Source organism: Hakea prostrata, chromosome 4 (genome assembly GCF_041222555.1).
Source record: "Hakea prostrata isolate BN-2017 chromosome 4, UWA_Hpros_2, whole genome shotgun sequence".
Classification (NCBI taxonomy): Eukaryota; Viridiplantae; Streptophyta; class Magnoliopsida; order Proteales; family Proteaceae; genus Hakea; species Hakea prostrata.
Window position 1 is genome coordinate 2035291 of NC_142603.1, and position 15530 is coordinate 2050820.

A 15530-nucleotide genomic window follows, 5' to 3' on the forward strand; every position below is an offset into this window, starting at 1 on the left:
AGTCCAGCGCATTTACTCAAGCAAAGTCCAACTTAATAGTGGTGCTGAAAATTTCTAAAAAATTACAAAAAAGGGGCCGTCAAATCAGTTGAAATCGGATCTATATCGGGCTTCGCAGCCGATTTAGATTCCGGATCTCAGGCCGGGTCAAACAGGAAATGGGCGAAGAAAACCCAGATCTTCGAAGGAACATTCTGGATGATCTGGACATTGTGGATATTCATAAATAAACTGAAGAAGTATCCTGGTGGTGACTGGTGAGTTTAGAAGACATTTGTCTCTGATGGTATTCAATAGGAACAAGCGAGCTTGGGAGAGACAGTGATAGAGAAGCAGGCATGAGCGTTTCATACCTAGCCAGAAGAGCCGCTCAGAAGGAGCGCGTGAGGATCCTTTACAGAAGAGCCGTCAAAGACACTCTCAACTGGGCTGTACATCGCCATTTATTCTACAAAGATGTAAGCATAGATACATTTCGTCATTTTTATGATTCACTTTGCCCTAGATAGGAATTGTTCTCATTATTCACTAGATGAGTCACTAAGGCCTAGCTCATCTAGTCATGCCTCTTCCTCCACCGATTTCAGTACCTGAATTTGGTTATCTGAATGTCAAATCTCGTTTTGCCATTGTTTTTCTTCGTTCCCTTGGAAGAACTCATTTCTATTTAGTCTAAGAACATATTCTATTTTTCTTTTCTCTATTTAAATGTAAAACCTTCTGTAATGTTGAATTTTCTTATTTCAGGCAGATGAGCTGAGGGAGAAGTTTGAGGCCAACAAACATGTGGTTCGTTCTGTTGATTCCTGCCCTCTTATTTAAGTGCATTTCGTTCTATCTGCATTGCTTCCATTCCCATTCCTGCTCGCAACAGCATGCCTGTATGCTCTAGGTTGTTTTAGTGTGTAATGTTGTCGCCGGTGCTGGCTAATTAGAGCACAATCATGACTAACTCGTGGGTGACAGAATGATGGACCGACCGACCGACCGATTAATTGATCCACTTAATCTCCATAGCTTAGTCAGGGTACCTGAGTAGAGTATATTCTTGGAATCTCCCCACTTTTTTCATATACATCGAGGTAGAACACATTTTGTCTTCTGCAGGTTGTCTCATCATTCTCACTCTCATAATGGAATAAATTCGTCAATTACAATTAAAACATTTAATAATTGGTCATCTCAATTTTTTAGTTGTGAAAGTTGCTATCAAAGTATTCGTGTTATTATGAGGGTATGATCTTGGACTTTTGTATAAAATTCTAATTCGTAAGACTGTTTTCATCTGTGGCATGGGCTAAAAGATAAATCATTCGGATCAACTATCATTATCAGAAATTGTATGATCCAATCAATGATATTGGTCAACTTTCTTGTATTGCAATAGAAGTAAAATTCTGCACCAACTGTTTTACTTTGAGGTTGGATAGTATGAAACTAGACCAAAATTTCCTGCTTCTGAAAATTTATGTGGGCGAATCAGTTTGGATAAATACATCATGTTCTTGATCTATTTATATGTTTTATTAGGGTCAGGTTGTCTACAGCAGCAGTTGCAGAAGGTATCTCTAGACCAGCACCCCAGTGCCATGTGGCATTAGGCTGGAGTTTTGGTTACACCCAAAGGTATCCTAATTCCTTGTCAAGTTTCAAACAATTTAGAGTTTACTATGGTAAAATTAAAGTGATTAAAAGTTCAAGGTTTCCCTCAAGCAATTTTAGTGGGCAGAGGACATAGATGGAAGGGTACAAATGTTCTATGTGTAGCCAGTTGGCACCACTGTCTATGCATTCATATTTCATTTGCTTAAAATTGCCACTTAACTTACTTGGGTGCTGGTTTAGATATATCCTCTACACCCACCTGTATAGACAACATTTTCACTCTTTAAAATTACAGGTATTATGAAACATCAAGAATCCAGTGGGTGGATGGGAAAGAGGAACAGTTCTGAGAGAGTAAGCAATCAGTATATCTTTTTAATTTCCTCTTGAAGTGTCGAGCTTGAAAGGATGAAAGGTCTACTACTAATATACTGTCAGTGATATCATGTACTTGCAGAGGGACAGCAAGACATTGGACAACCATGTTGAATTAGCATATTAGGTGATGAATAAAGCATAAAAGATGATGATGAAGATATTTTGGTTATCTTAAGAATCTAGGAAACCAATATGAGAAGATGCTTTGTCATCCGATGTTTGCAAGTTGCTGCTTGTGCGTTATCTAGAAAATTTCTACACAGAACTGATTTGAGACATCCCATAAAGCCCACAAATTTTCACTTGCATTTATAGAAACATCTTTTAATGGCTTAATTTACTTTCTTTTGCACACATTCCTAAAACTATATTGTTTGTATTCTTTTACTTGCATTCATAAAGAATATCTCTTGAGTATATTTTTTTGAGAGTGCAGAATTTGAAGTTTCATCAGATGAGGTTTTGTGTGTTCCCCAACAAAGTAGTATGTTTGTCTTTTAGGCCAGGTAATAAGCATGGTGGGGAATTTCAGGGCATGATAAAGGTCATGACTGAGCTAGGAGGAAGGTGGGTGGGGAAGGGCTTCAGACTTCAGCTAGCCTTTGGAAAATTTTGGCTGCGACTATTTTTGTTTCTATAATTCTGATTTTTAAGATTACCAATGTTTTTAAACTCCAGGAAGATCTTGATACGATCGATAGAATGATTGCTGACGCAGGAGCAAGGTATAATAAGTGGAGGCATCCTGATCCTTACATTGGTAAGTTTAGGGTAGAAGGTTAATTTTATATTTGGTTATCCAGTTTGTATAGTGATGAGTTTTAGTTGAGTACGACTCCCCTGTTCTGGATGCATTTTTTAAAACCTTTGTGGTTGCATGGATGCTGTAATTATTTTCACTGAATTCAATTAATCCTCAGTCATGTTGGGTAAAATTGTTAGTTGAGATATCCCTCCCCTGTTCTGGGTAATTATCTTCACTGAGTTCAATTTGTCTTTGATACCAACTGGTGTGATCTCAGTTTCCAAAACCTTTTTAGTGGCAGTTCCATATATATTAGGACAAGGTAGGACCTGTTGAAGGATGCAAACAGTACTAAGAGCCCATAGGATTAAAGACAAGATGATTCCATAATTTGAAGTAAAATCAGATTGGGAACAAGCGAGAAAGGAAACTCTCTATATAAAGGGATTTTCTGAAATAAAATCCCAACAATGGGGTGAGGTCAGGGGATTTTATTTAATAACCAAGAAAGATGATCTTACTTGCAGATATGGGTAGTAGTTTTCTACCTTTTGCTAGAACCCTAACCAATGGTAAAGCCAGGTTTGCTTCTAATGAGAGATGTCTCTAATGTGATCAATGATTCAATTGAAAATTTTATTGAGCATTGCCCGCTGATATCCATTTTGAATGCAAGCATTGCAAAATTTTAACAGAAGTATCTGAAATCAGATAGGGTGGTAGCTCTAGGTTCAGATTTGCTTTGGAGAGATACCTCGGTGCCCTTTGAGTTTCAATCTGAAACCCAGAGTGATGGGCTGTGTCTATTAGAGTTGCAATACCCTGACTGTAAGAAAAAAGGAAATGCAAGATGCTGTTGATCTGCTATATTGCCAGAATCGGGCACCACCAGGAAGAAAAGACGACAGGAAGAGAAGGGGAGGAAGAAATAGACAATAAGGGTATCAAATCAGATTTAAATTGAAGAAGAGGATAATGCCATGTCGTGCCTCAGAAAGTGTATGTTAAAATTTCAATATATTCGAAAATTATTTTGAAAAGTAAATGGTATTTGAAGACTTGTGACTAAACTTATTCTACCGGAGCTACCCAAACTTGATAAATGAAGTAAAATCTGAACCAAACCCCATCTCCTATGACTATCAGTCAATATAGTAAAAGGACAAAAAGGAAACGACTCAATATAATAGAAGGATAGAACAACATTAAAAATTAACCCGGAAGAAAATTAATCTAATTACTCCTGCTTAACTACATGGAACTGCCTCACTATTTTACCATTCAAACTTTTTTTCATCAGGTGATTGCTCCAAGGCAAAAATGATACTTTGATGAAAGAATAGAATGAAAGTAGCTACTTGAGGATGGTTGTGTGAACATCTTAGGTCAGTTTGTATTACTTGCTTCTGGGAACTGATTGTGAAACTATCATGTGCTTCATTGTTTTAACTGTTTGTGGAGTCGGATTCTAAAATTATGTATGGTTATTACTGTGATGCTTGTGCACCTTTGTCACATCTTGTAGCCGTGGAGTTTGGTAGTTATTTACCATCTTAATTTCTTGTTGTGCAGTTCCATGGGCACCTGGTGGTTCAAAATTTACTCGAAATCCAGTACCACCTGCTGGGGTAAGTTAGTACATTTCATACACTTAACTATTTCGATGATCAATGATTTTTTTTGAGTTTACTTGGACTTGAAATCCACTGTGTATACATCTTATAAGGATGAATCCTTGTATATTCTTGAATATATATGGTATACTCAATACTGTCTGCAGTGATTTCAAACAGTTGATTAAAAAGTGAACATGTGTCTGAAAGTCTGCTCTGACTCTATCCATTAAAAAAAACCTCTGGTCTGAAGTTCTTATCAAGTAATTAGTTGATTTCAGGGTTCCTTTTCCATCTTACAAGATTTGGCAGAATGCATTGATGACTTTCTTTGCTAGAAATTCTATACTGCTATTAGATGTAGTACTTTGTACTTTGATTCCTTCCAGTTTTTGTTTCATTTAAATAGCCATTCTTGGACTTTGTCCATCCAATATATTGGCATATTACTGGTTGGAGGACATTCTTGGTCTGTTTTTTTTGTGTTTCTAATCTGTTTCCTGCAATGTTCCCCTAGTTCATGTCAATCAAGCAAACTTGATCTGCATATTGCAGTTTCAGTTTTTAATATAACTAATAGCTGTGATTCCTCAGTTATCCTGTTAAATGGTTTGATTCAATTTGAGTTATCTTTAATTATGCAGATTGAGATCATTTATGACTATGGGCGAGAAGATAACAGCTGAGATGCAGCATGCTTTTGGTATTATTGCAATAAAGAGAGGAGGAAGTCTTAAATCCATTTAAGGTGGATTGAGTTGACCATGCGAGAATGTGTGTTTCTTTTGAAAAACGTTGCATGTTGAAGCGACACTCTGCAAAAGTAACTTAGAAATGGAGCTTCTCAGAAATCCTTGCATTTGTATAAGTTTCTATATTTCCTGTGATTTTAGAGGGATCTCTGTGTTTTTAGTGTGACATCCTTGCAAGTGGCTGCACGGATGGTCCATGATAAAATTTATTGCATTACCTGTGAAGCTTTTATGCTGCGTAAAATTCCTTCGCTTGCATATGATCGATGTGTGGTAGCTCTCAAAAAGTATTACTCTTTTGGTTTTGCTTTCTTGAACCAAAGCTGCTTGGAACTTCTGTCTGCGTGGAAGGTCTGCAAGCGTTGTTCTCTTCATCAGAATCCGTAAGGCTAACTAGTTCGGATTCGTTTCTGTGCTAACCTGTCTGAGGCGAAGAAGATTTAAGCAAAACGAAGAAAATGATTAAGAGCAAACACCGTTGCTGATAGGTAATAGGTACCCTGTGTGAGAGGTGGAAAATGCTTCTTCATGGATTGGTGAAATATCTGTAGAATTTATAGCCGTAATTGATGCTCTATGTATTACTACTGTTTGACTTGTTATAAATTTCTGCTTTATTATCATAAAAGAAAAAAAAGAGAAGAATGACAACTTGAGAAGAAAATGGCGTCTTCATGAAGTTCTATTCCGGACGGCCAGGTTTGGTGGCCGTCGTTTCCCTATTGCAACGCTTAACTTCAATTTTTGTTTGTTACTAAGTTTAAAGTGTTTTACGATACCATACGAAACATATCCATATTTGATTAAACCGATATGATATATCTCTTTATTGAATTACATTAGAATACAATAGTTAGAGCACTACACGACGATATGTTTTTTAAAATCACCTGACTGATGCCATACTCATACTGCATACCTTTGTTAGAATCCATGTCGAGATCGTGCTGGTAAGTTGCAATAGCGACAGTTGTTCAAGGAGGGGTTGACAGAATTGTGTTGCTGTCATTAGGGACGGGATTGGTAATGCGTCGGCTAATGAAAAAGTTTCAATTTTCTGTTGCCGCAGTAGGGACGGAACGCAGACTTACGGTTTTTTGGATTTTGTTTCGTTTTCTCCATTAGGGACGGAACAACGATGCGCCGCTTACGGACAATGCATGGTTGTTTGCATGTTGTCAACAATAGGGACGGAACAACGATGCATCGCTTAAGGATACCGCATGGTTGCTTATTGCTTGTTTGTTTTCAGCAATAGGGACGGCACCACATAATCGTCGCCAAAGGAAAATGGACTTTTCTGTGCTGAAACATTATTAGGGACGGATGTAGATATGCGTCGCTTAAGGTAAAGGCGCCGTTTCATTTGGATACCGCATTAGGGACGGAACGACAAACCATCGCCCCAAAGGGGAAAGGGGTTAGTGACGAATCCAAATAAGTGTTATCTAAAAGGGAAGAAAGAGTCTCTCTTTTCTTATTATTATCGTTTCTATTCAGGAAAAACACTTGACAACTTCGCATTTTTGTAGAAATATTTAGTATATTAAAAACATATATTATCTTTATTTTATAAGGATTTTTTTTTTTCTCAAATATTTATATAATTTAGGCTTTCTAATCTAAGAACAAATGGTATCGTATCTCAGCAATTTAACTGAGACCATCCTGATTCAATCCTATACCATATCATTTTCTACGTTGCTGATACACCATTCTGATATGTACTAGGACCACGAACGGAAGCCCAGGTTGACAAATAGTAAGAAATAAGGATAAAATAAAACTGACATGATAAAAGTGTCAAATAGATGGTGGAACACAAATTTTCAAAAAAATTCTCAAACACGAAACAACTCACTCAATGATTATGCGACACACATTGAAATGTTTATCTTCACCCAAAAAGGACATTGAGATGCTCATCGCTAACATAAAAATTCGATACATATCAAACCGACAACTGTAGGGACAAGTGGTATTAACTCTTAAATTTTCTTGAATTTCTTACCTAAAAATGTAAAAGGTAAAAACAGGATTTGCTACTATTCGTTTTTCCGGTAGAAATTTGCTACTTTTAATACCATAACTGATACTGATCAACTTCTGATTAATGTTGGCAAACTACAAAATCAATATTTATCACATCGAATTTAATATTTTCTTCAACTACGAAAATAATCAAGTAAATAGTAGATGCGGAATGCTAAACACTACTTTTTTTTTTTTTATTTCAAAGGATTAAAGGTGCCTAAACCAGTTTAGGTACATCTCAACTAATCTTCAGAGGAGTGCTCAGATTCCAAAAGGATTTGAACTCTTCCTCTTACTTATGGGGAATGCTATACAAGATGCTACTATTACATAAATGTACAAAGATGATAAGTTGATGCATTAAAGGAGGAGGGGCAGAGTGAACAAAATAAAAAAAATGATAATGTGACAAACACTTGCGTACTCATGCAGAGATTAAGCCTTCAGGCAAGGATTGATAATCTGTGGGGGATGAATGAAATAATTTGCGGCACGCATAAAGCACAGCCGAATGGAAACTTTCTGGGTTGTCTATGAATGCAAAGTGACCAGCCTGCAAAGATGAGAATTCAGTCATGAGTGAAAATGAATGCACCCAAAAACACTAGCTAGAGGGCCCCCAATCTAAGACCATGGAGTAGATGGAGCACCCATTTGGTTAGGTCAGGATCACTGCATGACCAAGTTTTAAATTAAACTTTTGTACACCTTAAAAACGTTCTCTATGCCAGGAAAAATGGAGGTAGGCAAAATGACCACCCCATGTCCCCGAAGGATGGAAAAGCTGCCCATGGATTTTTAGCACCTCAATGTGCCAAAATTGCAGACTCAACTTCAATCAAATACCACCCAGGTATATCCTGGACCCTTTGATTCAATTGGTTGCCCTCCCCCAGACACAAACCGCACATGCACAAAGAAGTTCAACAGGGCTGAATGGTAAACAAATAGTACAAGACTGTTCATGGTCTGAAAGGCAACCTAACTGCCATACTCCTATGACAACTATACATATGGTTGGCTAACCCTAACACCATAAACAGACAGCAAATAATGAATATGATGTCAGATTGAAATGATTTTAGAAGGGTTAAGGATACTGGAAAGGGCTCTTATGCCCAGCTTCCACACCCAGCATCAAATTAGTCACATACCAAACTTTAAAGGGGGGGAAAAATTGATCATATATTCATAGGCCAGTTATGTTTTTGTAAGCACTCACTGAGCAGAGTTAAGATTAGTGGGGTCATGTACATGTGTGTCTATTGTGTGTTTGTGTGTCTTTGAGAGACAGAGAGATACCTCAGGAACCCTTATGATTTCGCATGGGACTTTCATATCCTTACGAGCTTGCTGAGCACCTTCAAAATTCATCCAGTCCTGAACGCCATAGATGAAAGTGGTTGGCACTTTCCACTCTGATGCACTGCAACAAAGTGATGTCAAGAGAGAGACCAAAATGAGCATCCATTTTCCATATTCTCTCAACCAAAAAATTGGAGGGGGGGGGGGGGGGGGGAGGAATCCTTTTTCATACAATATTCATGTCTAAACACAAATTTATTAATATCAACCTTTAAGAACAGTTGTGTAATCGTCACCCTAAATTGTTATGATTGTGTTCATCAAGCTCTGGAGTCACCCCCAAATATTTACTTAAAAAATTACATCATGAAAAATGATAAAAGTAGCTAAAGATTACAACAAACAATGTAGCAAGGACAGTGAATCTTCAAAGATATGGGAAAAAATGGCACATTCCTGATGGACCTTTTGTGACTGCCTAGGGGACTTTCTAGTTCGTATAAGGGAATAGCTTATTTCCACTAGGCTTGCTGGTTTCTTTGAAACCTGATAGCAATAAGCTGCTTTTCTAATTAGAATATCTCTCTGGTAATTAAGAATAAATTTCCTAGGCTGGTAATTGACAACACAACAGTTCATTGCCCAAATGATCATAAGAATTTCCATGGTCTGGTGTAAGTCACAGCTGACTGAATATGTACAGGAAACAATGCACAAGGGTCCTCCCTACACTATAAAGCCAAAAGATATAAAAACCAGTCACAGAGAGCCTTTAAGATCCTTTCCATGATCTCACTCCACGCCAGCAGCAGCAAAGCTCCTTCGTGATTTTAAGGAGGTTTTATTTACCTTTGCTACTTTGCCACAAATGGAACTTATAGTGACCACCGGAAGGAAAAAAAAAAGAGAGGAAAAAGACCAAGAACTTCAGATATTCACCTTAGGCATTACAAGTCAACTATTGTTGGAAATACTCCCATCAGAAGCACTCAAACTCAAGCTGCTCCTCCATGGGCATACAAGAAGTGGGGGAGAGTTAACCTGATCTTGGCTAAACTACCATACTGTAGAAATAAGTCTATGATCCTTTGGTCATGCATCTGGAAGAAAGAGCATCTACAGCTGGCCCTTAGTATGGCATCCACAGGTATGAGGAACATACAACAATCTCAACATTCCATAACAGCACAAAACTCTTCCGATTTGTGAATATTTTCTGAATAGGGTGCTCTTATTATATTAAATATTCAAATAAAAAACAGCTCTAAAAAGGAAAATGTAGAAGAGCCGAATCTTCTTTCAAGGGTCTTGCTACGATGATATCCTCTATGAAATGGTGGTGGGACATAACTGGAATATCAGCACTTGCTTTAAAGCCATCTGGCACTCCTATACTCATCTTCCTCTGGGTGACCGACTCAAGCTCTCAGCCACCAAGTTAGAAAGGGAAAAAAACTCATGCTGGGACTAAGATGGTCCAACAGTTCCGAGTAAATGTCCACCCTAATCCTTTGTGATGAATTAAATCCTAGACATGGATTAAACATCTAAGAGGAGTTTCTATGGACATTTGGAAGAAAAAAATCAGCACACCTCAAACCAAGAAGAGTTTTTATTCAACCTGTTTATCTATCAATATTGGTTTTTTTTTTTTTTTTGGGGGGGGGGGGGGGGGGGCAATGAAATGTTTCAATTTTAAAAATAATATCTTACTGGTTTTGTAAGATAATTACTCTATACTAACCTGTGTAGAAGGGGAAGCCGTGCAAATGCTCCAAATGAAAATATGTACTTCAAGCATAACTCTCCACTAGGCTTGGCAGCTAGAGTATGGTATGTGTAATCTTGCAATGTACCAAGAGTGTCAGTAAACTAACCAGTCAAATTAAAATAACAACCCCCACAACCCCACCCCACCCCAAAAAAAAAAAAAAAAAAAAAAAAAAAAATATATATATATATATATATATATATATATATATAAATTACCTGTAAGCAATTTGGACTCTTCTTCGTTCAGCTTTTCACCAATTGAACGTACACCAAATCTATTATTTGTATACTTCCGAACCATGCCTGGACCCCAAGGGCCTAAACCTCTGCAAATAGGGTAATGAAATATTATAATGTGATATGTAAAAAGTGGTGGATATTATGATGCTTTCTGTTCTAAAATATGCATCACCTTAAGTACTGAAGTCTAAATACCTGGGGAGAATGATGAACATGGTTTAATTTTCAAGGAGAGGCTCTTTTTTCTTTTCTCATTTTTTTTATTTGTGCGTGTGTGTGTGAGGGGGGGGGGAGGCTGAAATGAGAGTGAAGGTCATTGGGTCAAAACGCATGAGCATAGACATTAAAAAACAAAACCAGTGCATCTATGCTATATAATTCCTCATATTGTTGAACATCCAAAGGGAAGATCACAAGAAAAATTCAATAGTAAAACTAGAATTTGTTCATAGAAATTATTATTTATGCATCCAGTGTTTAGATTTGACCACTGTCTGTTCAAAAGTGGCTCATACCTTAGCAACCTTTAAGCTCCTCCTTTTAAAGCTCAAGGCATATATTCTCTGGAAGCACACCTCCTTTCACAGTATCTTAGATTTGTGGAATGGAAAGAGAAACATTTTTTCAAGATAAGGTTAACATAGATTGAAATCATTCACCACATTGGCAACAACTTGACTCTTAGGGTTGTTCTAGGGTAGATGTCATGTCCTCTTTGTGGTCAGCTAGAAGTCAAAGCTAAGACATTCACATGCAATATGCTGAATATTATTAGTAGTATTAGTTTTGTTTAGTATTCAGCACACAGCATAAATATTGTCCATAGACTCATGACACTGTCTTCACAACTAATTAATTACCCTAGCAAAAGGTTGTAGTTGTGCACTTTTCCATTATAATAGATGTACTCTCTGTGTCCCATAATAACTGATCATTTTTGAGACCCACTTTAAGCTTTTGATGATTATATATGCTTTTTCACTCCCAAATATTTTCCACACAAATTTTTTTCACTCATTCTTTAGAAATTCAAAATATAGTAAAAAAAATGACAAGGAGCAGATGATAAACTTATCAAACCTCATTTTGTTTTTAATTACTGAGTTAACATAAAAATTACTTGACATGTATAATGGAGAAACATTTGTGAACCAGATAAGAATGGGGAAAAGCCAAAAACTGTCGAAGACGGTAGAAGTTTTAAGCTCACTATCGGCCTGGTGGGGGAGGATATTTGATATCTCAAATCTTCTATAATAGTTTATTCATGCAAAAGCATTTTCAGAAAATGGAATATGATCAACGCACTCGCACAAGTTCAGCCATTTGCATTGATAGACTAAGAATCAAGAAATGCCAAAACTAAAAAGTGCAAAAAGTAAATACCTGACAATCTTCATAGGAGTAAAGTTGGACTCCCAAAGATGGTTTATAACAGCTCCTTTCCAAGTGGTTCTGAATTTAGTAAGCCTCTCATATTTTTCATCAGACTCATATGAAAATCCAGCAGGTCCAACCAAAATTAGATGTTGGATGTGTTCAGGATGCTATACCAAAATAAAAGCTAAGATTTAAGACATGATTTTATTTCCTTTCTATTCAAACTACAGAAAATGTAGAATAAAGTCTCTTAAACTCACCTTAAGAGCATACTTTGCTGCAACATATCCACCGAAAGAATGTCCAAGTAAAATAAAATTGCTGAGGTTCTTGGCTTTTCGCCATTCCTCCAAGGAATCAATGAACCAGTTCTCTGTTTCTGATTACAAAATGAAAAAACATGATTGGGAGAAAAGATATCACGGAAGAACTTAACCATGCAAGCATATAACAATGACAAGCCTTCTGCCAAATAAATGGGGTCAGCTACATGGCTTCTTGCCTTCCAATCAGCTCTACTTGAGGCCATACTAGATATTAACCATGCAAAACATAATTATTCTTAATAAGGGGTGTAAAAAGGTAGGATCCGGATCGGATAGTAGCAATACCATATAGGCATCCTATTATTTCGGACAGATTCAGATAATTTCCTATTGGTTTCAGACAGATTCAATCATATCCTATTGGATTCTTTTAAATAGGTAAGAATGTAGGTTGAACACAAGTTTTTGACCACCCCATTGACATCTTTACCATTTAATTTGTGAGGGTTAGGTTTGAAATTAGAAAACTTAGCAACTTTTCTATTTTCTTTTACTCTTTTCAGTCTTTTATTTTGTTAAATTTCGTCATTATTGATTTTCATTTTTATTTATTTAAGTAGAAAATCTAGAAAAATATTCACATATCTTAAGTTAAAAATTTATAAAAGTAAGAAAACAAATACAACAAAGTAACTTAAGTTGGATAATTTAACAGGTCAGAAAGGGGTACATCACAATATCCACATCCTACTAGTAATTGGATGGATTTAGATACCCCTAAACATATGCAAATGTGAACTCATACACGCATTTCGATTATCCATTTACAACCCGATTCTTAATTTTCAAAAGGAAAGGAAATAAGTAAAGTACATGCCAGCATAAAAAGACTCCCTCCATCCCACAAGGAGGGTCAAATTTGATGACTTGCAGTTTTGTGTAGATTAACTAGAATTTATTATTATATTAGACTAATGAATTCTTTAGATTTGGTGTTTTGGCCAAGTGCTCATTAGTTAGATGCTTAGTTACAAGTTCAAGTATAGGAAAAAACCACTCTAGAAACAGAGGTAAGGTTGCGTACATTTGACCTTCCCCAGACCCTCCCAAACATGAGATCTTGGTAGACTAGGTAAGGCCCAAGTCAAGGGAATGAATAGAAACAAAAATTCTAAGCATTTCATATAGTCAAGGGCATACAAATTTGTGCACAACAAACTTCAACCCCCTAATTCTGTCTCCCCACCACCCCACCCCACCCCACCCCCCCAAGAAAAGGGGGGTACGTATCTCTTATTTTTAGTGATGTAGATGGAGGAAAGTAAGATGGGATGACTAACATCATACATGGTTAGTTTATCAATTGATCTCTTCTTATTGTTGTTTCAGATAAGAAGCATAGTGTTACACGCTCTCCAAACCCATAAATCAGCAACAACAATGAATAAATATAAAGATGGTGTCTTATGCTTTCCAAATTTGTCATATTATGTTATTTTAGGAGGCATATGACCAAAGTTTTAGGAAGAATAAACAATATAAAGAAGAGATCAGCATCATAGTCCCAACATAAGTTCTTGATAGCTAACCTTCAGTGCTTTTGCATGTAAAGTCAGGCCTGCTTGACCCACCCCAACTGCAAGGAAAAGTATATTCAGAAAAAAAGATCAAGTATATTGTCTCAACAAATATTTCCACAAAGGTGCAGGTCCACCTACACAGCAAATACTTCAGAAAAGATAAATACAAATTTCTTTAATACAGTTACAAGCACCACAGAACACTATTTAAGGAATAAGAGTCCCATAGGGGGCAACCAATGCCTAGAGGACTTCTTTTTCATGTTCATAACATCTTAGAGCTATCAACTATTATGACAAGTCAAGGGTGAAAAAAAATGAATAAAATACCTAATAAGGTCACCTCCAAAAATGCTTTTTCATAGGACATCATGCAATCAGAACCATATTATTCTACTTAACTATATCAACAATCCCAGCTGACACAAGAACCTTAAGGATAAGAATCATTAAACTTTTTATCAGGGGAAGTGCTGAGTGTGTAGAAGACAGAAAACCATCACACTATCTGATATGAACCCAAAGGTATCAGGCACCGCCCCAACAAATTTCCTGTCTTTGAGAAAACTGACAACCCTTCTGACTAACAGTTACAAACAGGCCTTCTTTAGTCAGGAAGTCAACATGGATTTATTGGACTACCCTCAGCTACACTGATGATACTATACAAGTCATATTGTACTTATCCTGCTAATGTTTTTCAGAAACCCCATGGTTAACCCAGATCCTGGTTTTGCACTTGAAAAACTTTAGAGGTATGAACATGGAGTACAAGGATAAGCTTTTCCATACCCAGTGAAACTGATACGATCACGCTCAGTAAGTGAGTCTGCATATGGAAATAGACTCTCTCCTGAAAGCAAGGGTAAGGCTGCATATGCTTCGACACTCTGTAGACCCAAAGAAGCAAGGGTCTAGTGCACTGGGTACACCCACTTTTATTTTTTATAGCATTCCCTATTTCATCTCATCTATGTGCATTTAGAGAGAAGGAATTATGGAAGAGGTTGATGATTCAATGAATTGAGCAACTTCTATACCCATGAGATTAAATAAGCAATTAAGTGAAGGAATAAGCAATTAAAAAGGCCATATTGACATATTTCCACAGCCTAGGCAATAGTCGGGCATTGAATGCAAATCAGACTGCAGAAGGTATTGCATTTTCAAAACATTCAGAATAAGGATCAGAAAATTCAAAAAGAAGACAAATGTCGAGGAAGAAATAAACTCACCCAAGCTGGTCAATAGCGATAATCCTGAAATGACTAGCAAGAGCATCAAAGTTACGAAAGAAGAACCCTTGAGAAGCAGCATAACCGTGAACCATAACAAGTGTAGGAGAATCGTCCTTGCCGTCAAACGTAACTGTGTTGATAAACCTAGGCTCATCACTTGAAGAACGAAACCACCTGACTTTAGACCCTGGTGGCTCCAGATCCTATATTAACCCGTTCTTGAACATATGGAGTTCTGTGGAAACCATTGAATTTAACTTCTAGAAATAAGTGCAAACAAATTTGAAAAAGAAAAAAAAAAAAACAAAAGTAGCACGAAGATGTCCATGATGATTCAATGAATTGATGCAATCGTTCCTAACACCCTAAAACGAGAATTTAACAATCGAGAGATTCGGAAGTAAATTAAAAGCCAGGGTTTGAAGGATAATCATACTTGACTAACGAAAGGAGACGTTTCTCAGCTGTGATAATATGATCGGTCGAAGTAGGGATCCAGCGAAAAACAGAAGGCCAGCTCCACCTTCCCTTGGAATTTGATGATATGGTAGACTGCACATCAGCCTTGTTGAACTCCTCCGCCATTCTTGCAACTAACATCGATCAGAATCAGGCTCATTC

At 37.0% G+C, this 15530-nt stretch overlaps 2 protein-coding genes across 7 annotated transcripts; one reads left to right on the forward strand and one right to left on the reverse strand.

Moving 5' to 3' along the window:
* The first annotated feature begins 161 nt into the window (after window positions 1-161).
* LOC149017010 (NADH dehydrogenase [ubiquinone] 1 beta subcomplex subunit 9-like) lies at window positions 162-5881 on the forward strand. 6 transcript variants are annotated; one of them, XR_016172749.1, is made up of 9 exons: window positions 413-458; window positions 748-789; window positions 1531-1626; window positions 1901-1959; window positions 2063-2550; window positions 2662-2743; window positions 4029-4113; window positions 4301-4356; window positions 4986-5018. XR_016172749.1 is itself a non-coding variant. In XM_089151306.1 (5 exons), the coding sequence occupies exons 1-5, from the start codon at window positions 339-341 to the stop codon at window positions 5025-5027; spliced, it is 342 nt and encodes a 113-aa protein (XP_089007432.1). In that variant the 5' UTR covers window positions 162-338; the 3' UTR covers window positions 5028-5881. The 6 variants fall into 6 exon arrangements, 1 of the variants encoding a protein (XP_089007432.1); XR_016172747.1 differs by having other exon boundaries at window positions 1901-2550; XR_016172748.1 differs by lacking the exon at window positions 2063-2550.
* A 786-nt stretch (window positions 5882-6667) lies between these two features.
* Window positions 6668-15530, reverse strand: LOC149017011 (putative 1-acylglycerol-3-phosphate O-acyltransferase). The gene is given in 10 exon segments (XM_089151315.1): window positions 6668-7680; window positions 8430-8553; window positions 10177-10276; window positions 10422-10531; window positions 11832-11992; window positions 12086-12204; window positions 13681-13727; window positions 14907-15103; window positions 15105-15144; window positions 15346-15530. Coding segments are annotated over 10 exon segments (1191 nt in total). The 5' UTR covers window positions 15510-15530; the 3' UTR covers window positions 6668-7551.

Excerpts from the sequence above, each read along its gene's own strand:
- LOC149017010 (XM_089151306.1), top strand. The coding sequence starts at position 339 with ATGAGCGTTTCATACCTAGCCAGAAGAGCCGCTCAGAAGGAGCGCGTG. Across the intron at positions 459-747 it reads GCCATTTATTCTACAAAGAT|GCAGATGAGCTGAGGGAGAA; the intron begins GTAAGCATAGAT and ends TTCTTATTTCAG. Across the intron at positions 4,357-4,985 it reads ATCCAGTACCACCTGCTGGG|ATTGAGATCATTTATGACTA; the intron begins GTAAGTTAGTAC and ends TTAATTATGCAG.